Genomic DNA, 24,004 nt, shown 5'->3' on the forward strand with positions numbered 1-24,004 from the left:
ATAAGGATTAATGAAGAGAAAAATATAAAAGACAATATTGATATCAAGTCATACCAAAAAAAAAAAACAAAGGAGAGGAAAGGCTTAGCTGAGTGAAAGGGAAACAGGCAAATGCAAGCTATGCAACCGCGTGTCCGGTGTTGCAAGTGATGTATCCATCTGTCTTTGTCTAATCAGGTACGTAGGGAATAATATTTATATGCATAATGGCTGACGGCACCGACAGCATCGATACCCCTAACTGGCTTAACCTTAAGCATCAATGAATGTGCGACTCTGAACGGTTCATGACTTTACCGAGCTATGCATTGCCCACTGAAATTGATTTACAAGAGTGACTAAAAAGGAATAGGAGGTGCCATCCACAGCAACTGATTCGTGGTGATCATCCTCCCCAACCCCAAATATGGACCGATTCTATGTTGATATAATGAATTGATTCGATGCTGATATAGTGAATAGTTGATATTATAATGAAAGGAGAACCAAATTGGTATATTACTACAAAGAATATGATTTACAGTAATACAGATGAGAAAATGACATGGTAGGCAAATAGAATACAGATAGAATCCGAGAGAGGAAAAATAACACACACAAAAAAAAGTCTCTGTTTGGAAAAATTAGAAAAGACCACACAATACAGAAAAGCCAAGCAAGACGAGCCAAACAATATGAACCAAAAGCAGAGCCTGACCAGGAAACGACGCGCTACCTCCGCTCCCGACCTCACAAAATCCTACTTTGGCCACGCGAGTACCGGCACATAATGCATCGGCGCGACCGCACCAGTAGGTGACGCCATTAACGCCGCAAACGGGCTCCGTTCGGAAGCAATTGACCGGGCAGGATGACGGCTTATTGAATCGAGCGGAGACGCCTTCGTTCTCATCGGCGTTTGTAAATCCGTCGGAAGGTAACCGGATAGATCCCGAATTATCCGGCAAGGATCGCGCGATCGGCGCCCAGAAACAGAAGAAGAGGAGGACGGTTAGGATGTTTAGCTGAATTGCCGTGAAGCACGGCATATGTGTCGTGATTGAAAGGATTTGCTGCAACTGCTTCTCGATTCCTAACCGCAACCTTTTTACAAGCGTTAACACTTGACCAACTTATTTTCTTCACCACCGGGCAAAAGTCGTTCAACTAACGTCTACCAGAGTTTTCAATTCTTGTTTCTCAATAAGCCCAAAGCCCCAAACCCATTGTAACTGGGCCTGCTTCTATTACTTAATAGACAAAGCATAGTTATATGAATTTTATTGGGACCAAAAACCGAAAAGAACTCCCTATAGAACCAAAGGGTTAATTGCATCAGACCCTCAAACTATGACAAATTTTTAAATTAAGTCTCAAACTTAAATTAATTTTACAATTATCTCAAATTCAACATAAAACATATTTAAAATACATGAATAAAAATATAAACGCATGTATACCCACTATGGACATAACAACTCGATATGCTAAAAAAATAGCCCTAAACTATCTCTGTATATACACGAATTTATATAGATTTAACCCTTGGTTAAATAGTAAAATTATATTTTTGACTCCTCTCAAAATTTAAAAAATCATTTTAAGCCCCTTCAACAAAAGTCTTTAAAATTAACCCAATAAAATTTCTGATTAACCCAAATCAGATCGGTTGAATTAACCCAAATTTGTTTCGGCTACCATGGTTCCTTCCATGTGGAAACTTTAACTGCATCAACATAACCATACCAGATTATTACCAAAAAGAAAAAGAAAGCATAACCATACCAGATAAATATGACCTACAGATCTACATATTACAAGCACATGCCAAAGTCATACAATGAAAACAGTCTTTATTACAAATAATTTACTTGATTTCATAGAGATAGAGGGATCTCTCTTTGACTACCACAGATAAGAACCATTTTCCCCCCTCTCAAATAGATAGCAAAAAAGGATAACAACCAACACAAGATGTTTGTTTCAATGAAACAAAAATAGTCAGATCAAGTATCCTTATCCTTCACTGCTATAGCAGAAGATCTGAACCAAGGTACCCACACTGAGGTTGTCTTTTGGTATAACCTGTATGCTTCAGCTCTATACTCTTGCTTCAACATCCGTTGCTCCACAAGCACAGTAACATAAGCAAAGCACATACTGTTGATCAAAGACCCCACAAAGGTCCATCCATGACCCAAGTTCCATGCAAATACAACCAGCCCCCACCACCATAACTGCTCCCCAAAGTAGTTTGGATGACGGGAGTACTGCCATAAGCCCCGGTCAAGGTTGGGAACCACGGGTTTTCCGAGCTCTTTCAGCTTGGTATTTCTAGTCACAAAATTATGCAGTTGCGTATCTGCAAAGTATGCTATGACAATGCCACACAAACAAACTCCAGCAGCAACCAAATCCCAGATATTCATGGGCTTATCAACCGAATGCACCACATACAGTGGAAGACATATCCCAATCAGAAATATCTGCAGTGTTTAATCACCCATTAGTTCATCATCTGTTTTTTTTATTAATTTGTTTACCATTTGATAATTACTTGGTGTGATATTTGGTTCTTTCTACTTGAGGTTCAAATTTTTACTTCTGTTTCTTTGAACAATGAAATTCCCATCTTTTACCTATTAAAGAGAAGCTCTTTAGGCACTTTATCGAACAGATTTCCCAATTTAATAAAAAAAAGGGGGTCAATTTAGTTTCAGAAAGAACCAAAAACTGATCATGGAAAAATATCTTTGGAAACACTCGCACCTGTTGAGAAAAGTAAACAGAGAAGAAGGAAATCCACCACCAATGCTTGCCATACTGTAGGCGCATATCAGCGAACCTCCAGTCTTCCCTGGCACCCCACTGCCATTTTTCTCGCCTGAAATAGCTATGGGTCAGCCTAATACTCCAAACCCAGGTCAAAACTATCACTATCTTTGATCTCAACCCATCAAATTGCGCCGAAGGGTGGGTTGCATAGTAATGAATTAGCAACACCGGTATCACAGTCCAATACAAATCAATCATCTGAAACAAACAAAAGAGAACCCATTAAAAATGTAGTAGAATTTAAATTATTCTTAAAGAATTGCTAGTAATTAAAAAAAAAGACTGACCCAGTTGCTGGATTGGATGTGACCGATGATCCAGAAGAGGACGTTGACATTGAAGAAAAAGAAGACATTGGCTAATAGGAGAGGGTGATGGAAGCACCACGACCAAAGAGAAGAAAGAGAACTACTATTACTGTGGAAATGGTCAAGGAAAAAAAGATAGAAGAGAATTGAAGGGAGAGGAACAAGAAATGCTACTATAGCATTTTTCAAGTTACCACTTCTGCCCATGTTTGTTGTGTTTTCCCTTTTTTTCTCTCGGGGACTTGAGGGTGAGTGTTGGTCGGAGGCACCACTTTTATAGCATCAATTTTCACTTCTTTGTGGGACACCGCCAAAATACAAGTCCAAATGATGAGCTAAATTTTTACCTTGGCGTGCAGGGAGGGTGGCGCATGGGTTCCAGCCCCACGCCTCAACAGAAATCGTCTAATCACCGATGGTTCGTAATCATGACTTTCGGCCTCTTTGTGATAAGGGACCATTGGTTTGGCATTGTTAATTAAAATGTGAAATAAAAAATTAGGCATCCTACTCATTCCATCAATTTAGCTTTAACCCAAACTATTAAACTCCTTTTCTTTTTTTCTTCTTTCAATTTAACCAAACAATATTGTAATTAAAAGAAGTATATGATTGGGTTGATTTGATATTCCAGAACTGCAGATATTTGATCATAATTTAAGAAAAACGTTCAAAACCAACAATATTAGCAGCTAAATTTGACCAAAATTTGCGTGCAAAATTATCATGAGCATGAAACCAAAAAATAAAAATAAAAATAAAGCAATGCAGAGATTGAAGTGCATGCAATGATGGGTGCAGCTTGTAAAATTTAATTTATATAGGTTGGCTTGGAACCCACAGGTTATAATCTCTCGCCCCCAACTCCAACCTCTCCCGGCGCAGCTCCAACCTGAACAAATCCCCGCAATCCACGCACCCAGGGAAAAAGGTAGCATCAGTGGCTGGGGCCACACCTTCCTCGTTATCCTTAGATGCCCCCTCACACCTTTATGAGCTTAATCTACGGCAAAAGGTCCCCAAGACGAGCTAATGCTTTTCCTAACACACGAGAATATGTTACAAATAGAATTAAGGAAAATAACGGAGGAAATTGTAAATCCGTCTCTGAACAAAATCACCAGTACAAGTAGTTTGTTCGATAAAAGAATCAAAAGAAATGGACGGGAATACATGGAAGTGAAACAAAAGAACCATGGCTTGCATTTAATGCTTATATCCTACAATACCTCAACAATATCCCATCCGTCCAACCACTACTTACTCTGCCTCCCAAAACCATACTTATAGCAAATAGCAAAACCAACTTCAGAGGATTCTTTGTACTTTTTACCAAAAAAATAGAAGAAAACTAAAATATTATATAGAAACTTTAACGAGACCAAATGCAACTTGCATTCCAGCAGTTCACATTCATGTGGCTCTCATATAGGCCCGTTGCCAGTTGCAATATCCCTTTTTATAGCTCCTTGAATCCATTTGATAACAAACCACTGTATCAACAAAAAGACATAGGCATTACAAACATTCATTTGTGTTCCAATTCAGCCCAAAACAGAAACAAATAAACTGTGAAAACCTTACCTGAAGCCCAAGAATAACTGGAATCCACAATTTTCCTTTCTCACTAGCGTCAGACCCATCTACCAGCTTCTTGCTAACTACAATAGCTTGACTCTTATTTGTTGCAACACTTGTGATGGCTTTTACTAAGTTTGGGATCCAAGCATCATCATTCGGAAGAATCTGTATTGAAATAACATGTAATTATCAAAGAATTAAATGAAATCAATTATATGAAAGGGTCATGAACAGAGAGCACAAGATGGAGGAAGAGGGGGGGGGGGGAAGGAGATCAAACCTTTTCGTCACTGTCATTTTTATTGCACCTCCCACTATTTTCAACCAAAACAACAGGAATGACAGAATCCTGCAAGCATCAAAAGTAAGGAAATATCTCAAAAAAGTAATAAGTCTAAGCATACCATCAGAAAAGAAATAGTAACCAATATAGATAAGCTTATCAGCTAACGTATCCTTTTCAAACGATAAAATCCAGTTTTAAACTACCTGTTGATTTATTTATTTATTTATTTTATTTTCTTCCAAAATAACTTCCCCACTGTTTATGCTTGAAGAATGATTTTTTACACACAATATTCGATAACATGAAGTAACTGCTCGACCATCTCATTTTAAAACTGTGACTCTCAAAATAATAATAACCAACCAGAAGCTATCCATCTAGAAGCCAAACAGCTATGATGGAAGTATATTATACATTAAAGGCTGATAGTGAAATCCCCCCCCCCATCTCTTAATCTTCCTCTCCCACAACTAAATAGTACCGATTTTCCCCTGTTTGGGGAAACATGGCATAAATTGCAAACTGAACTCCCTACTTCCACAACTTACAACTAACAAATGAGTGACAAAAACATGCACAGCTACCACAGAAGCTTGTTAACAGATCACCTTATCTCATCATTTCAACCTATCCAATGCCTTATCCATATGTCTCAGACATATAAATTTGAAAGAAAACATCTACCACAAAATCTTTATCTCCCCAATTTAAATTCAATCAAATAATTTTGAATAATTACAGAAGCGATCAATCAAGCTTCCATGGGAAGTGCAACAGAATTCAACATTTCTATCTGTATGACTGATTAAGGGTAGCTGATGTTAATGGTCTACAGTTAGCACCAAACATCCAAAATGCAAATAAAATAAAATGAAAAATGCTCTTACAGTTGGAAACTACATGAGAAAGAAGAATAGAGCAGCAACAGCTAAGGAAGTGAAAATGTTTGTGAATTGTGGTAGCAATTTGTTTCTAAGGAAGTGTCAACAATTAGAAGATAAAGTAATTTCTAGCATCAAAATTCAAAAGAGCTTAACCACTTCTATATCTAAAAGAATTTTGGATGTTTTGAAGGATCATATCCTTAAATTAAAGGCAAATCCTACAAGAGTGAAACCACCCACAACTCTTCTGCTATTTTATAACTACCAAGTACTAACTGCTTCTCTCCAGTGGGTGGAATCATTCAGCTCTATACTTCAGGCAATTACAAGTTAGCAACAAACAATATTTTGGTCAAAGGCTTTATGGGGGCAAACAAGCTTATCTATTTTATTTAGGCAATCCAACATGTGTTCAACATAAATTACTTGAAAGAGAATACATACATCAAAATCCTTTTTCCTAATACGAGCTCCGATACGGATCGCCTTTAGGACACCCTCTGATCTTTTAGAAGAAAAAACATCATAACTCAGTCCATCTGGTGGACAAAGCTGTGCATGAGTGAGAACAAGCAAATTTTTGCGCCATATTTCTTTTCCAAAACTGTTTGTGATAGCCCTGATGATCTGCTTATCCAAGTCATCCACTCTATAGGCGTCCAGGCGATCAACATAAAGCAAAACATCTATGGTCTTATTCAAAAGAAACCTGAATGATGATTAATAGACTTTGTTTTTGACCAAAATAAACCATAACAATGTAGTAAAAGTAAAACTAAAATTACTAGCTTCATTGAGAACTAAATTCATCGTGGAAAAATAATAAGATTCTAAGTTAGACTGCTTCATCAAACTACAAACCCTTTGATCAACTGAAGAGCTTGGTGATTGACATAGCCAGCCTCTACAAGTCCTGGTGTATCAATTACATTCAATGTAAACCCTGCCCAGGAGCGTGAAGCCATTACGGGTCTCAACCCCTCTGACTGCAAAATACACAAATATAATGAGAATTCAAGCTTAAGAAGCCAAAAACAGCATAAAAGAACCAAGCTAGGAAGCCAAAGGAACAGATAAAATCAAATCTTACCTGGAAAGCAGTGACTCGAACAACTTGCTCCCCAATAAGAGAATTGATAGTAGAAGACTTTCCTACTCCGCCTTTGCCCATAACTAGGATAGTCAAAGTATTGACATTCTGCATTTTTATTTTCGACCACAAAAAAAAAATCTTGAGTGGATATGTTATTAAGAGAAAGAAAATGTAAGAGAATAAAGGGTTTATCAAAAACCTTTTGCTTCAATTTTCCCAACAACTCAAACAATTTCGTCTGAGTAGCAGCGGGGAATTGTTGAAGGCCGACCCATTCACGAGGGAGAGGAGTACCCATTACCGCAAACTGCATAAGAAATCAGAAAAACCCAATCAATAAAACCTCCAAGAGAAGCGGTAACCTTAAATCCTAAAAGCGGATAGCATGCTAAAACATTGACCCGTATTAGAATATGCAGCCAAAAAATATAAGACGGGTCCGTTCTTTAGACGGGTCCGTTCGGGGATGCAAGTTGAGAAGGATGAGAAAGGAAGGGAGGAAGAATTTGGGGAGGTTTTTTGGTGGGTGGATTGGATTTTGTGGGGCAGGTGGATGAGGAAATGCAGGAAAGAGAAAGGATGAGGGATTGGGCTTGGGAAGGCTATATTATCGAAATTCACGGGTCTCAAGTAAGGCTACATAATCTGCCCACGTTCACTCTGCTGCTTACCCGTTCCTTATTCCCAACCGATCAATTTGCTTATGTATTTGTAACAATAAGTGGGCTCAAGGTTGGGTTAGCTTCTTCGGCTTGGCATCGATTCACGGCTCTCTCTAGTATTGCTAATGCTTTCTTTCTGACGGCTTCCATTTTGAGTGTGAGCCACCAATTTTATAAATAGTAATAGGTAGCTTTTCACGTATTTGAAATTGGAACCTATTTCTTCCCAGAGTTCCTGAATTTGAGTCAAATTATACATGTTTTTGCATCGTTTACTTGAGTTTAAAAGTAAAACTCAGTGGTGCTTTGGTGATCATCTTGTGTCATTGGAAGGCATGCCTAGTTTTGTTGATCTAGTTATTCCTAAAGTATCACATCAAATGCGTTACCTAGTTCTTTCAACAAAGTTTATGATTGTTTCCCATTGTATTTTATTTTAAATTCACTATCATTTTTTAAATTTGTCGTTTTACACAGTTGTTTATCATGATTGTAGAACACATATGAAACTGATATTATTTGGTGATCTCATATTAAAAATTCAATCAAAACAAAGTCACCCAAGTTGATCCCTTAACTGTGGACAGTTGGATTGTATCAAAACTCTATGTCGCTATGCGATTAGCTATTAAGAATTCACGTTTGTTTTATTCTATAATATTATATTGTAAACAATTTATTGTATTACTATCTTAATGGGATTGTTATAGATTTTTTATGTTAGCAAGTCTTGAATGGAAATCTATTTAAGGGAGAGACTTGAAGTGAGAAACTTTCTTTTAGAGTGCAAATTGTTAATAAAACCGTTTGTATTGTGAAGTTCGTAGGGGTGAACTTAGAAGTGAGACTATTATTCTTCAAAGTTTGAAAGTAAGGAAAATCGTCACGACTGTGAATAAGTAAGATTCACTTGTTGTACCTGTTGGAGAGAATATATATTTCTCATTGAGTTAAACTCGTTTATGTTTATCGTGTTTACTGTCTCTCATTTTAGTGTCAGAGAAGTGCCCACTTCTCTGTCACTCCTTCCCAACATTAACAACATTAAGGTAAAAAGTTTATATAAAATATATAACACTTCAAACACGATAATAACATAAAATATAAAATCTTTGAGTATAACATGAATACATGAATTATCAAGTTTACTTGTACGCCTATTTAGAACAATTGAAGAAAGGAATAATATATAGAAACATTTGGAAGCAGTATGGAAAATTCCATCAATTTAGATTTCTCCCTATCGAGCTTTTATTTCCGGTATATGATGAACAAGAAGTTGAAAGGGAGTAAAAATTGAGGGCTAAACTTTGCCAAGTACTTAAACCATTCTTTTCCGTAGTAATAGAGTTCTCAAGTTCTTTGTAACCATCTTTCATTGAAGCGGGGGGAGGCAGTCCTGAAGCAGTGTCATCGTCCTCTGCAGGCTTACTGCCATCCGTATCCTTAACTGCCTTGTAAATGAGGACCGCCAGCAATGGATAACTCAAAGTGGTCAGCACCCAATTCACAATCAGCTGGTTGAGCAAGGGAATCTTTTTTTTGCCGACTTGCCAGGCAACTGCCGCTCCTGCACTCTGCACTCCCTTGTAGAAACCAGCATATCTGCATGTTTTACATGGAGAATCTGTAAGTTAATAGCTTTATGGCTTATAGCATTCACATGTAATTATAGACTTCAATTATATGGATAATATCCATTTCCTTGTTGATATCAGGCAAAGTGTAAGGATCCACGAAATAGATGGGGTGAAATGGGAGAAGTAATTACCTGCTGAGGGTCTCTGAGGTATCAGCTAATGCTCCAATCACCCAATAAACCAAACACTGAAACATGGCATCCAATAACCCATAGCTACAGTACAATACGAACGGTCCAGCGAAATCGCTTCCGCATCTCTTGAAGTCCAACCGGTTGGGAGGTTTGTCAAAAGAGTAATTCAACTGGTTGGCAAGGCCACCCGCCCAAATTACCGTCCCGAGCACAGCAACAATTCCTACCCCAACCAAGCCTCTTGTTCTTCTGCTCTTGAAACTGAAGTCTAAAATATATCCAATTCCCACTGAACCTATCATTTGAGCCCCCTAATAGAATACATTGTTAAATCCTCTTGTTCTCAGATTAAACATCAAACCGTTGACATTATCGAATTGGTAGCTGTAGAAGAAGTTGCTAGCCCAGGCAGCTGGGATGATGAGACGCAGCTTCCGGTTACAAAAGAGCTTAAGGATCTAAATAGCCTCAGTGGTAACATTTGAGTATTTAATGTTGGTGCAATGAGTACCATCGTCTTTGACAACACGATCAGGGGATAAAATTGTCAATGAGATGAGGGTACCAGCTGACATGAAACACATGAAGACAATATATGTCATGTCGTTGACAGTTTCAGCCTTTTCCTGCCGGTGGTAGTTCAGGATGAAAGGTATGAGTCCACCAATGACACCACCCAAGTTGAAAATAATCCAGAAAAGAGAAATATAGGTGCCTTTACGAGTAGCAGTGGGATAGGAAGTCATGATAGCCCCTTGTCCAGCCCAAAGAAAGCTTGCACCCATACCGAGCAAAACACCAGCAAAGATAGCAAAAGTCTGGTCTTGCTGGTGATTGTAGTATAGGAAAGAGCCAGCATAAAGGACATAAGTGGAGCAGCCCATTGCAAGGGTAACCTTTGGTCCAAAGATGTTGTAAACACCACCACCAAGGACTCCAAAGATGGAAAAAGTTGTGTACAGAGCGGTGTTAGCATTATTTGCTGCATCAGGGTTGACTTGACCACCACCTCCCATGCCTGTAAGGGCATTGAACATGCCAGGACAACAGAAACATACTAGACCTATTAAGCTAACCTGTACCAGGGGTGAATTGTACCGGAAAGGAGATGTTACAGGCACTTTGGCAGCTGCTTCCTCTTCTCCTTGGAATCTCATGATTGATTCAGTTGCTTTAACTTAAACGTGATTCTCCTGGTGCCAAGGAAGAATCTTATATAACAAGCAAATATGGCACATTGGTTTCTTCGTAGGGAAATTTGGATGGAATTCACATTGTCTTCCGTTAGTAACTAAGTAGGCAACCTTTGAGCTCTTTTTTTTCTTCTTGTTTTTCCCATTAATCAGATAAACATGTTATCCCAAACATGTCAGCTTATAATCATGGTAAGTTAATCCTCAAAACATTTATACATATTTAGTTGAATTTTGCTGAGCAGTAGCTGTTCAGATTGCTTAGTTGTGCAACAGGATCTGAATATTTTAGGCAAAAGACAAATAAAAGGGGTTCCAAAACACCAACAAAGCAGAGAAGACACGATTGATGGACATGCAAATTTCCAATTGTTCCAAAATACCGATGTCAAAACTAAAGCTATTCCCAGGATCTTGATGTCTGTTTCCACCAAGCAATGCCTTTTGCAATCCATCATCAAACATTTCAAGTAAGTTGAGGGTCGCAAAGGGCATAGTTGAATTCCCATTGGATGGAAAGATCCAAAACAAGAAACAGCACAACTCATAACGCCAAAGATGAAAGTCAGACATGCTAAGAAGGAATACTAGTTAATCACTTAAAGCTTATCATAACAGTCTAGCAAACATGTAATGTACAGTCCACTTTACGACCAATCAATTTATCATAATAGTCCTAACTTGCTTCTCAATAAGTAGCAGAATTCATCTAACAAGCAATGTCGGGTCGGGTTATCTCCGGCGGATTTTCTTTTGTAAACAAATATCATAACATAAAAGAGAAAACCCAATGCAAATGGAATTACTAATTGGTCTATTAAGGACTATATAAACAAAACAAGCAACGGTTAAAGCTGTGGACAAAAATCGAACCCAAAATTCTATCCTTTACTAACCGGATTCAATTTCTTCATTTATCAACGGTTGTTTGGGGCAAAATTCATAATCCCCATTGTTGCCCAATCTCTGAAACATCATGGAAATAGCATTTGCCGCTTCAGTATACCCGACAAATGTGAAGAGAGTAATCTACGAGATAAGACCTCACAGCTCAAAACTCGTTACCAACAAGAGACGGTCTTTTCACAACAAGTTTCTATGCTCAGTAGCTGTTGCTCCTGACAGGAATCGGGTTCTAATTCTTGTGTCGCTTACCTTTATTTCTCTACTCATCCTGTTTTAGAACATGTTTTCTCCTTATTAGCATTTGCGGTAGTGATGGGATTTGCTTTTCTGGATATTAGGTATCCGAGGTTGAGTTGGAAAACAAGAAACACAATCTTCTCCTGGCTGTTCAAGACACACAACGGGGACTTGCTGCAACTGCTGATCAACGCTCAATTATCGAGGAGGCTCTGGTATAATCTCTTCCCCAAAACCCCCAATTGGAATTTGTGTAATATCTTGAAGTAAAGGCCACGCCTTTTCCTTTTTTTTCCTTGTGTGTGTGTGTGTGTGTTGTGAAATTTTGTAGGTGAGTGTAGAGGGATACAACATGGGTGCACCACTTGACATGGCGGTGTTGGATGGAACTTGGCGCCTGCAGTACACTTCTGCCCCGGATGTTGTCGTTCTTTTGGAAGCTGCTGCAAGGCTTCCTTTCTTTCAGGTGCCACCACTGAAATTCTTTCATCGGATTCCTTTTCTTCTTCTAGGAGAAGGTTTAGTTCTCAGCTGCTACAAAGTTTGGGCAATGTTAACTAAAGTTTTGTTTTGATATCTTGCTGGCAAATTGGGGTAGGTTGGGCAGATCTACCAGAAATTTGAATGCAGGGATCAGCTCAGAGGAGGTGTTATCCGAAATGTTGTTCGATGGAGTATTCCGAATTTGTTAGAGGTAAACTTCTACTTTCAATCTCTACACCTCTGTTATCTTGAATTGGGTAAAATATAGATCCTCAAGCAGTTTATTTCCATTCACTGTTATTGGCTTGTGAAACTTTCCTTTTTGTTTCAGGCATCAATGCTAGCTTCAAATATGTCCACCTCAAAAAGATACTCAACTGATTAATATTGTTGAAGAAAATATTTTATTAACAAATGTTGTCTTCCTTTTAACATTACAGGAACAAGAAGGTGCCACTCTGGTTGTTTCTGCTAAGTTCGATGTTGTTTCTGTGCGGAACATCTATCTTCAGTTTGAAGAGGTTACCCCTGTTTTCCACTTTAAAAACCTGTATTTCCTAACAAGTTAAGGTTTGTCACATGCAACTGTTTTTCAACCTGGGACGTTAGTCAAACATGGAGGAATATGCATGGTAGCAATTCATGGCCATGTAAAGTCGATTGATCAGTGACATCTTCCGAGGTTTGCACAAGCCATAAACAGTTTAGCCGGAGTTTTTTGAAGTGTGACTGCCTCTAGGATTTTTATAATCTGTGCTAGAATTAAATAGCCTTAACCCTTAAATGTGTCTAGTTAGTGTTTAAAATGAAGCTCAGGAGATACCACATGCATCACTGTCTTTTTGTGAGACTTTGATACGCATAAACTCATCTATGATCACGTATTATTTGTTTCATGCCCTTCTATAAAGCTCTAGTTTTATACCCTTATATTTGCAAAGAAAATACTTATCTCAGTAAACAGGCCTTTTAGTACTGTTTCCAGATCATGCATAAAAATTTTCTAAATTTACTAGTGGAAGTTAAAAGCGGATGCATATACATTCATTCATGCATACGTATATACATATATGCAAATAAATGATTTCACGTCTGCAAGTTGTATTTGACAGATAAAAGTTCAAGATATAAACATCAGTGAACAACTGCAAGCTCTGATTGCTCCAGCACTCCTTCCACGGTCATTTTTAAGTCTACAGGTACCTAATTATTGCCCGGATTTCTGGTTGGAACTTGCATTACTTAACTTTGTATTCTGCCATTTGCATAATCTCCATGTTAAGCTTGAAGTCCTACATCCAGTTATATTCATAAATTTAGATTTTGGAAGATCTTCTCTGATCTTCGGATGGTGACTGATTGTCTGTGAGGTCAAGAGCTCAAATGAACTGATGTACTTTTTCTCTGCTTTGATGCTTCGTCATAATATGTATTAACCTATCTCCAAAAAGTGATTTTCTTAAAGTTCATATTGATGACTCAGCAAATTCAAGTCGTTAGATTGTCTAGCAATCATATAGAAGTGCGTTTCCACATGCATTCACAGTTGATTCTACATGAGTATTTTTTTTTTCTGATCAACAAGGAGAAAATAGAAGATTACAACGAAGTTAATCTAGACCAGGTTACTCCACTGTAATCATCATGCAGTGCTTTGAGAACAGGATCAGGGGGATTAGCAAAAATATGAATGCCCAGCGGTAAACTTAAAGCAAAACTTGCCAATCCAAGCTTGATCAAGACCACCAAGTGCGCCCCATGGTTCATACTCATAAGTGTTACAATACCCGATATTGCGAGCAAAACCCCACAACCACTTACCAGCAGAATCCCGAATAACCGCTCCTGATGCTGCTGTTGCCATGCCATCTTTGAATGCTCCATCAATATTAAGCTTCCATTTGTTGAATGGGGGAGGCAGCCAGCCACTGAATGTTTAATGTTTATGTGCAGATTTTGCAGTTTCTCCGAACCTTCAGAGCTCAAGTTCCTGTAAGAAACCCTGGAACTGGAAGGTATATCATCAACTTCATGTATTACCTTAGCTTAATCCTATTCTGATTATGATCCATATGAATTTTTAAGCATGTCTGATTGCAGGAGATCAGTAGGAGGACTTTATTACCTTTCGTATCTGGATCAGAATATGCTGTTGGGCAGAGCTGTCGGCGGTGGCGGAGTATTTGTGTTTACGAAGGCTCAACCTCTTGAGCTCTAAAGCACGAGGGCCGGAAACAATCAAACAGTTGTCATTACTCGTTAAGTCCTAAGCATCCAAAGGATAAGTGTAACTAAAATGCCTTCTAATTTTCCGGAAGTGATGCAATGTTAATAGTAATACATTTTTTACGGTGAATGTACTTAAAAAGGTTACTTTGGTGGGATCAAATCAAATTAGTCTCTCTCCTATTAAATATATTAATTTAGTCTTTGTATTATTAAAAAAATCAAATAATGTTAAATTAGAATATTGTTAACATTTACGGTTTAACGAAGTTAATATTTTTTAATTTTTTCTGGTTTTGTAAATGAAATATTTTGTTTGGAATTGAATTACAATTGAAAAATAATAATTTTTAAGACATTTTTTATACAATAAATGTTAATTCTATCGCAATTTAAACTTATTTGATTTTTTAATGGTATAAAAATTAAATTAAGATATAATTAATTTGATTTAATCCCAAAGACTTTCCAAGTATTTTATAACCCATTTTTCCTACTAAAGGCAGAGAAAGTAAAGTAATGAAATATACTATTTTCAAAGAATTAATTAATTATTGCCCATTACATGTAATAATTAAATAATAATTATATATTCTAACATTTCATGGATAAGCTATGTAAATTGGTATTACGTAAAACATTTTAACAAGTTTTTTTAGTACTACCCTTGAATAACCCTAACTAGTATTAATTTGAACAACCCTTTCATTTGCAATAACTACTATGCTTCTCACGCTTGGGCTGGTTATTGATTATTTATTTGTCTCTAATTTTAGAGTTAAAATATGCTTTTATATATTTAGAATTTAGTTTACTTTCGTTTTTAAAAATTCAATTTTTTTATAATTTAAATTTAAAAATTTAGGTTTAATTGTTATTATTGTTGAAATTTTTCTATTAAATTCATTAGTGTGACATTTGAAAATTTAAAATAAAAAATTATCACTTCATAGTTATGTAACAACAAAAATAATATTGAAAATATTGATGTGAATTTTTCTTAAAAACAATCCATTCAAATTCGTCATAATAATCTTTTTTTGTTTTGTTTTTTGAATAGTATTATTAAAAAAATTAGCATCCGCATTTTAATTGAAAGTAACTTACTATTTGAACTAATTAATAATATTATAAAAGTACAATAACCAATTTATATTAATGTGTATAAATTAAATCTCAAGTTTTAGCATAATATTGGGGTCAAAACTGGAATTTTACCATTGCCTTATGAAAACGCAAAGCAAACCAAAAGAAAGGAGAAGCCACGTGTCTGGTCCCTAAGACCATTATAGTATTTAAATTACATATAATCACTTAACATTTTTTTTATCAAAAAGTTAATATTAACTCTTCAAGTTAATTAATAACATTATAAAAATATAAAAACTAAATTATATTAGAAATTAAAGTATGTAAATAAAATTATTTAAACTAATAATATCATTAAAAAAATAGGAGACAAAATTATATAAATTTAAAATATAAAAATTAATTTTTTAAAGAAATACTAAGATAATATAAAAAATGAAAACGATGTCGTACAACAACAATCACAAATCGAAAAAAAACCCAAAGCCTAGCAATAGAAAGCAAGAAACCTAATCCTAAAACAACAACCAAACATAGACAAAAGCAAGAGAAAAAAAACCCAGCCACAACCTTTGAGCTTCCCCCATCCAAAAGCAAAACGACAGTCTATACAAAATAGAAAGCTTCTAAGAAAAACTAACGAACTCTCAGAGGCAAAGGTATAGGAGAGACCCACTGTTCCGGTAATCCTAGCCTATCGTTGATGTTGTGTGTCATCGACCAAATGGACACCCACCAGTGCATCATGGGAGCTGACCCGAGGAAGGCAATCAACGAACACCCAAAAAATCTGACCATTCGCTCACGAGCCCTATCCTTCCCACTGTCCATCACGTCTGTCGATCGCGTCGAAGCACCTGCATCGAAGTTAGAGGCAAGAGGCGACTGGAGCAACAAGTACCTGTTCCTCAACCACAACCTCCCAGATGGTTATAAGACCGTCCTCCACCCACCAAGACGCACATTGCTGATGCCAACCTTATTTTACCATCAGGTGAGCAACTTTGTTTAATGCCCCAGATATGCATGCTAATTGTCAATCGATCTATACTTGTAGATTGAAACTTTGAAATAACCACCAAAAAATCTCTTTCCATTTCCACTGATCGAAAGTCCAAATCCAAAGCAAAGCAAAGGGCTTGCAAGGCTGCCCAAGCCTTAGCAATAAGTGGACTTTGGGTAAACTCATTCCAAAAACAAGCAACCCCTATGAGTAGGTCGTAGCTATTCCGGATAACAACCCTCGCATAGGCAGCCCCTAAATCCTTGTAGTATAGAGCATCAAAATTGACCCGAACAAAAGGTTCTACATGTGGCTATCACAGCACTAGATCAAATGGCACCAAGCACTGTTGGGATCCATACAACTAATCAAATTGTCGAACATAACCCAGAATAAATGTAATAATTTTTAAATTAGACTGTCGTTTCCTGTCATGAAGTAAGATATTTCTCTAGTATCATACTGCCTAAATTGTGATTATTACCGTCAAACATTGCAAAGGAATGTGTTAGGATCATCCCGATTAAGCAACGAACAAGTAAAAATAGTAGAAGAAATTGAGAATATGAACACACAAATTTAACGTGGAAAAACCCCTCAAAAGAGGATAAAAAACCATGGGCAAAGATAAATTTACTATAATGGCAAAAGAATGAAGAGTACAAAAGATGGAGATAAAAACTAAACCCCGAAAACCCGAAAACAAAGAACCCTCAAACGTAAACACAAAATTCTCTGAATGTGTTATGAGTTCTAATCTAATGGGTGTCTCTTAATTCTAAGATTGTAAAGGAGCCTATTTATAGGCTAAATTAGTAAGTCAAATAAACTATACTAATAAATGCTAAATATATTATACTAATAAATACTAAATCTTCTAGAAAGAAAATATATTTTTGTTTAACTTGACTTGCAAGCAATCTCTTAGAATTTGGGTCACACAATTCTAACAATCTCCACCTTGACACGAATTCTTTCAATGCCATCTTTGCCAAAACCCGCCACGGGCCTATCTTGAACTATGCAGGGAATTAACTGAGTCGAATCTATGCTTAGAAGCTGGAAGACTTCTAGCATTCGACTTGTGCACTGCCAAATCAAAACTAACCCGGGTCTGATTTTCACGAATACAGTGCCCTACCTTTTCAAAACCTGCATCTAAAAGAGAACCTCTCTTCAACGAAACGGTCATACCTTTTTCCCTCCTATGACCAAGTTGCCTCCGCTTCAAATGAGTTGACTTTGACTCCGTAACGGACGAGGGACGTCCGATTTCACCAGTCACTGTAAAACCTTCCAGAATATAAAGACTGTCGGTTCTTTTACCTTTTAACAAAACGAGAGCTCCACGAGATACTTTAATGTTGCTCGACTCGATGTTGATTCTGCATCCTTTCGAGTCTAAAATACTCAAGGAGATGAGATTCTTTCGTAAATCAGGTACATACCTGACATCTGAGAGTGTCCTAATCGTCCCATCGTGTATCCTAATTTTAACAGTACCAATACCGATTATTTTACTAGATGAATCGTTTCCCATGTGCACAACTCCACCTTCAACTGAACTGTATATGGAGAACCATTCTCTATTGGGACACATGTGGAAAGAACATCCTGAATCTAAGATCCACTCAGACGTAAGCTTGGAGTTATCGCTCGTTAACACTAACAAGAAATCATCACCGCCTTCATCGACCAAATTAGCACCAGCTACATCTTCCTCGTTACTCTCAGCAGCTCTTTTATTTCGCAGTTTATAACAATCTGCTTTGACGTGACCTAACTTTTTGCAATAGCGACACCTTTTATCTCGTTTCTTTGATGCTACCAAAACGGAAGCTTGTCTATCTGCTTTGCTATTCAAATCAAACTCATTGTCGAGTTTGTCTCTACTACTCAACAAATGACCCTTCACATCTTTGAACGAGAGTTTGTCTCTGCCATAAATCAGGGTCTCCCTGAAAGACTTGTATGAAGAGGGTAAAGATCACAATAATAACATAGATTGATCTTCATCGTCAATATGAACCTCAACGTTCTTTAAATCATTTAAAAGAGTAATGAATTGACTGATGTGATCTTTAAGAAGCTCACCTTCGTTCATGCGAAACGTAAATAGACGTTGTTTCAACACTAAACGGTTAGCCAGAGACTTAGTCGCATAAAGAGTTTCTAACCTTTTCCATAAGGCGAATGAGGTCTTCTCCATCAATACCTCCTGCAATACTGTATTCGCGAGGCACAACTGGATTGCAGACAAGGCCTTTTCATCAAGCTCTTCCCATTCTGTTTGATTTAGATTCTCAGGCTTTTTCCCTGTAACAATCTTTTTCAAGCCATTTTGAACTAGAATTGTCATCATCCGAACTTGCCACAGATTGAAATTTGTCTCACCATCGAACTTCTCAATTTCAAACCTTGTTGCTGCCATCTCTGACCGGGCTGATCTATGAAAGTTAAACTAGCTCTGACACCACTTGTTAGGATCGTCCCGATTAAGCAACGAACAAGTAAAAATAGTAGAAGAAATTGAGAAGATGAACACACAAATTTAACGTGGAAAAACCCCTCAAAAGAGGATAAAAAACCACGGGCAAAGATAAATTTACTATAATGGCAAAAGAATGAAGAGTACAAAAGATGGAGATAAAACTAAACCCCGAAAACCCGAAAACAAAGAACCCTCAAACGTAAACACAAAATTCTCTGAATGTGTTATGAGTTCTAATCTAATGGGTGTCTCTTAATTCTAAGATTGTAAAGGAGCCTATTTATAGGCTAAATTAGTAAGTCAAATAAACTATACTAATAAATGCTAAATATATTATACTAATAAATACTAAATCTTCTAGAAAGAAAATATATTTTTGTTTAACTTGACTTGCAAGCAATCTCTTAGAATTTGGGTCACACAATTCTAACAGAATGCTACTGGAAAGTAGGTGTTGCACCCATCCTTCAAAAGTGTCACTAGTAAAGTCTATTTGCTAATGGAAACCAAGATCTTGCCAAATAATCAACACCAAAAGACAATCACAACACGCATGAAAAGAGGTTTCAGCACCCATGCCACATCAAGGACACACTGCATCCCTCCGAAGGTGTCACACATATAGATTAGAGTTAGTAGGTACATAATTGTTAAGGAATCTCCAAATTGTAATCTTAATTTTTTTTCGGGCCCTGTAATTGCCACAAATGTCTATACATACACCTAGTAGCAAGGTCCACATCAATGTACGTATCCTCCACAGATCCAGAGAAGCCTTGAAGAAGAAATCGATACCCATTGCGCACAATATATTCCCCACAACTCTCGAGACACCACTGCAACCGGTCAACGGCTCATTCTTGCAGCAGTGCTTACTAGTAAGTAAACATCGAGAGTACTACTTTCACATTCTATTGTCGCCTTTACATATTAATAAGATTTGCAACCTTAGTAATTCCACTAACCCGAAGTGACTCAACCATACAGGGATGATCACTCGACAACCATGGTATATCCCAGATGGAAATTAAATTCCCATTGCCCACTAGCCAGCTGCAACCTTTGGGAAAAAAGTCCTTTGGCAACCCAGATACTCCTCCAAAGAACAGATGGTCAGTTCCCTAATTAAGACGTCATAAAATCATAATGCGAAAAATATTTAGCCTTAAGGATCCGTGCCACCAACGATGATGGGTCATATGCAATGTTGAATTTAGCAAGGTCACGGAACCCCATCTCTCTAATTTCTTTAAAATCGCAAAACACCTCCCACAAACACCAAAGAATACCACGCTTAAAAAGAGATTTCTACCACCAATATCGACTAAGAACCCCTTCTAATTCCGGACAAAAAGATCCTGGTAAAAGAAAACATGACATAACATATGTAGGAATCGCTTATAGAATTGATTTAATAAACACCTCATTCCTTCACTAGGACAAACAACGAATACAATCTTGCATTGGATCTTCTCTTTAATATTACAGAAAGCCACCCTTTCGTTACTTCCAACCACAATTGGCATACCAAAATAGTTACTCGGATCGATCGAACACCTAACCTCTCCCCTCGTCTTATATTGACATTTCAACAAAAACAAATAAGGGACTTCTCAAAATTCACCATTTTTCCCGAGCACCTTTATATTCGTGCAAAATATGTTTGATGTTATCAGCCCCACTCAAAGTTTCACCACAAAAAATCAGGCTATCGTCTGCAAAGAACAAGGAAATCATCGAACCTGATCTAGACGCCTTAACCCCATCACCAATCCATCACGTATTGCCATGCGCAATAAAGAAAATAGACCTTTGCTACAATAAAGAAACAAAAAAGGCTCAATGGATCACTTTATTAGAGTCCTCTAGTCGGGATAACATGTCTCCGGACCTTTCCACTGATCACTACATAATAAGTAATTGATCGCACACATTTCATGACAAGGTCCACCCAAGTGGTAGCGAATCCCAACCTCAACATAACCGCCTCCACAAAATGTCACTCCACTCAATCATATGCCTTACTCATATCGAGCTTCAAAGTAAACAACCCTTGCCTACCCCCTCGTTTCATTTGAAAAAAATGCATCAATTCAAAGGTCACTTCTACATTGTCGGATATCAAACTGCCTAAGACAAAAGCACTCTGAACCTCATCAATATAGTAGGGTATGACAACATGTAATTTGTTAAAAAGGATCTTAGAAATAATTTTAAACATCACATTACAGAGGCTAAAAATGCATCCAACTCGATTCGAAATAAAAAAAATGTTGGTATGATTAATTGCAAGCATAGACAACTCCCCGTTTAAAACACCCAAACAGAATTAATTGATCTCGGTGCCAATAATGTGCCAATAGGTTTGATAAAACAAAGCAGATATACCATCCACCCCTGCGTCTTATTAGGGTTTTTGCCTTATGCTTCGAAATGTCGTAACTATCTCTTCCTCTCTGAATCTAGAACATAGAAAAGTATTCATGCCCTCAGATATGTGGGGAGAGATACCAGAAAAAATATGGTCCATATCGTTTTTGTCTTGCGACGTAAAAAGAGCAGAGAAGTAATCACATACAACTCGTCCAATCCCCTCATCATCTTTAAAAACCCGCTCATTTTGATAAGTCAGTCTCTCTATTCTTTTAAGTCTATTACAACATGTGGCAAATTAGTGGAAAAAATTGTGCTCTGATTCCCATGTCAAAGCCAATTGGCTCTCGCACACTGTTTCCAATACTTTTCTCCTTTATCAATTTTCATATTTAAATGTATCTTTGTAATGATTAAGTCCTTAAGAGTCTCATCGTTCGGATCCACCCTACTCAGCTCTTCAACTTGCCTTTGAAGATAAGCAAGCGCCCTCTTATCAGATCTCTTTCGATCACGAGCTCACTTCACCAAACCTTGACCTGCAAGTGAAATAGATGTGAGAATGTTAGCCTTTGTGTCTAACCAAATTCGTCGCACCACTTCACCATACGACTTTTCAAAAACCCACGCAACCTGAAAGTGAAAAAACTATAAATTAGCCCTAAAAAGATTACTTTCATTCCCCATATCAAAAAACAAATGTTAATTATCAGAGAATAAGTGAGCCCAATACGAAATTTAAGAGATAGGGAATATTTCACGCCACTTTATGTTGACGACACCACAATCTAATCTTTTCCTAATATTTGTATGAGCAAAATGACCACGCTCCCACGTATACTATCGACCCTTAAAATGTAAATAAGAAAGATCACAGTCATCAAGGCACATCGAAAAGCTTCCATACCTCTAGTATATCTCAATCAACCTCCATGTTTCTTATGAGAAAATGCAATTCCATTGAAATCTCTTATACCTAACCATGAACTCAAAGCCCCCTCTGAAAGCTATCGAAGTAACTCCTAGGAATGATATTGATTAGCCTTCTTAGGATGATCGTAAAACCCGGTAAAGCGCCACGAAGTACCTTTCATATTGTCATCCACCATAACATCAATATGATTCTTAGAAAAAGAGCGTAGTGAAACCACACACTTTTTTTCCAACACAACGACAAACCTCCTCTGCTGCCATCACTACTTATATCTAAACCCTGAAAATACCCTCAACTTTGCCTAACCTTCTCCATACTTGAACTCTGTAGCTTAGTTTTTATGAGAAATGCTACAATAGAATTTGTCTCCCCCAGTATTTGTTGGATGTAACAGACAACCTAAGGATTCTTCAATTCCCAGACATTGCAACTAAAAATTTTCATGGCGCTCGACTACCCTGCCATGTAGGGGTAGCCGATAAGTTAGAAGCTGGACCAATATCCTATTCAGCCAAACTCATTGTTAAAGTTGTTACAGCAGAACCCGAAGAGAATCGCATAATGAGAAGCCATTTTTTACCTTCACTTATCTCTATTGGGGAATTTTCCAGCACTGTGGGATCCTTCGGATTTGATTGCTCACCCTCCTCCCATACTCTTTCACGTTTACCATTCAAATTGACCATAATAAGCACACCTGCCCAATCTAGTAAAATGATATGATAAGTTAACTTTTTATATTATAACTCAAGAAACTCCTAAAAACTCTCATGATAAGGACAAAAGTCATGTTTCCTAGTCTTGCTACATTTTTTATGTGTTGCTTCTTGCTTTCATATAAGATGATATATTTGTGTATGGGTCATAAAGATTCGTGGTTATAAGCCTGAGTTAGTTGTCTGTGTAAATGGAGTAAGGGTCTTTCTTTGTGTTTAAGCCACCACCCATTGTTTTTAGAATGAACAATATGAACTAAGTTATGAAAATAAAACCATGGCGTTGTCTTCAATGAAATGAACATTAAACTGACAAATCGTAATGCATGAAAAATGATTAAGTAGCCTCTGGTAGGGCAAGAGTTATTGCAACTAGATTGACAAATCGTGATGGAACAAATAAAATTAATGTTAAGGCTTGATCATGGACTTGGATATGGCTAACATGAAGAAGGTTTTCTGCTAAAGTTTGTTTGTATATGACATTTGCCAATGGGCAAATTGTATGACTTGCTGAGTTGGACAGGTTCATTGGTATTGTGTATATAGTTATTGAGATGTTTGTTCTTGAATTCACTAAGTTCTTTGAACTTATTTAGTTAACTTTCCTTTTTAGGATCGCTGACGAAGTACAGGACCTTTTGAAGACTACGCTAGAGGACATCTATTTCGTGAGATTTCTAAGTATTTTGTATTATGCATGGCATGGAGGTGGTGTCATGATGGTGTCATTTTAAAGAATGAATTTTTTTATTCTAAAGTTATTCTTTTGAAACCATTAATTCAATGAAACCTGTGACAGCCCAAAGTTGACCCTAGTCGGGAAGTGGTTTCGGGACCGCTAAACCGAGTCACTAAAATGTTTGAATGTGATACTTATTGTCTAGAATATGTAATAATGAATGTGTGAAAATTTTAAGCTTCAATTTGGTTGATTTCATGTGAATTTAG

General features: G+C 37.2%; 6 protein-coding genes and 1 long non-coding RNA gene across 10 annotated transcripts; 2 read left to right on the plus strand and 5 right to left on the minus strand.

Annotated features, from left to right (window-relative positions):
• Positions 1-468: 468 nt before the first annotated feature.
• LOC107912267 (uncharacterized) lies at positions 469-1,349 on the minus strand. The gene has a single exon (XM_016840354.2). It carries the CDS (start codon positions 1,026-1,028, stop codon positions 624-626), a length of 405 nt encoding a protein of 134 aa, XP_016695843.1. The 5' UTR covers positions 1,029-1,349; the 3' UTR covers positions 469-623.
• Positions 1,350-1,815: 466 nt separating this feature from the next.
• On the minus strand, positions 1,816-3,722 carry LOC107912265 (uncharacterized protein C594.04c). The gene is made up of 3 exons (XM_016840351.2): positions 3,102-3,722; positions 2,749-3,012; positions 1,816-2,465 (listed from the first exon to the last, which is right to left on the minus strand). Exons 1-3 carry the CDS (start codon positions 3,327-3,329, stop codon positions 1,986-1,988), a joined length of 972 nt encoding a protein of 323 aa, XP_016695840.1. The 5' UTR covers positions 3,330-3,722; the 3' UTR covers positions 1,816-1,985.
• A 508-nt stretch (positions 3,723-4,230) lies between these two features.
• Positions 4,231-7,771, minus strand: LOC107912266 (translocase of chloroplast 33, chloroplastic). Of its 2 annotated transcripts, none has more exons than XM_016840352.2 (8): positions 7,368-7,771; positions 7,166-7,273; positions 6,964-7,071; positions 6,735-6,859; positions 6,318-6,582; positions 4,984-5,052; positions 4,707-4,868; positions 4,231-4,615 (listed from the first exon to the last, which is right to left on the minus strand). In XM_016840352.2, the coding sequence occupies exons 2-8, from the start codon at positions 7,262-7,264 to the stop codon at positions 4,547-4,549; spliced, it is 897 nt and encodes a 298-aa protein (XP_016695841.1). In that variant the 5' UTR covers positions 7,265-7,273; positions 7,368-7,771; the 3' UTR covers positions 4,231-4,546. The 2 variants fall into 2 exon arrangements, with proteins under 2 accessions (XP_016695841.1, XP_016695842.1); XM_016840353.2 differs by having other exon boundaries at positions 6,318-6,522; positions 7,368-7,641.
• A 972-nt stretch (positions 7,772-8,743) lies between these two features.
• LOC107910928 (UNC93-like protein 1) lies at positions 8,744-10,499 on the minus strand. The gene is made up of 2 exons (XM_016838845.2): positions 9,400-10,499; positions 8,744-9,233 (listed from the first exon to the last, which is right to left on the minus strand). The coding sequence occupies exons 1-2, from the start codon at positions 9,702-9,704 to the stop codon at positions 8,852-8,854; spliced, it is 687 nt and encodes a 228-aa protein (XP_016694334.1). The 5' UTR covers positions 9,705-10,499; the 3' UTR covers positions 8,744-8,851.
• LOC107912262 (UNC93-like protein 1) lies at positions 9,861-10,559 on the minus strand. Its single transcript, XM_016840349.2, has one exon. It carries the CDS (start codon positions 10,557-10,559, stop codon positions 9,861-9,863), a length of 699 nt encoding a protein of 232 aa, XP_016695838.1.
• Positions 10,560-11,278: 719 nt separating this feature from the next.
• Positions 11,279-14,731, plus strand: LOC107912261 (probable plastid-lipid-associated protein 10, chloroplastic). 3 transcript variants are annotated; one of them, XM_016840348.2, is made up of 8 exons: positions 11,279-11,727; positions 11,840-11,953; positions 12,070-12,204; positions 12,337-12,432; positions 12,662-12,742; positions 13,334-13,420; positions 14,175-14,236; positions 14,322-14,731. In XM_016840348.2, the coding sequence occupies exons 1-8, from the start codon at positions 11,572-11,574 to the stop codon at positions 14,437-14,439; spliced, it is 849 nt and encodes a 282-aa protein (XP_016695837.1). In that variant the 5' UTR covers positions 11,279-11,571; the 3' UTR covers positions 14,440-14,731. The 3 variants fall into 3 exon arrangements, with proteins under 3 accessions (XP_016695837.1, XP_040961913.1, XP_040961912.1); XM_041105979.1 differs by lacking the exon at positions 14,322-14,731 and having other exon boundaries at positions 11,420-11,727; positions 13,807-14,236; XM_041105978.1 differs by lacking the exon at positions 14,322-14,731 and having other exon boundaries at positions 11,420-11,727; positions 13,872-14,236.
• Positions 14,732-19,468: 4,737 nt separating this feature from the next.
• Positions 19,469-23,756, plus strand: LOC121223725 (uncharacterized). Its single transcript, XR_005921066.1, has 3 exons — positions 19,469-19,908; positions 20,018-20,142; positions 23,670-23,756. It is a non-coding gene; the product is annotated as an uncharacterized lncRNA (long non-coding RNA).
• The last annotated feature ends 248 nt before the right edge of the window (positions 23,757-24,004 follow it).

The sequence above is a fragment of the Gossypium hirsutum genome, chromosome D11 (assembly GCF_007990345.1).
Source record: "Gossypium hirsutum isolate 1008001.06 chromosome D11, Gossypium_hirsutum_v2.1, whole genome shotgun sequence".
In the NCBI taxonomy this organism is placed as follows: Eukaryota; Viridiplantae; Streptophyta; class Magnoliopsida; order Malvales; family Malvaceae; genus Gossypium; species Gossypium hirsutum.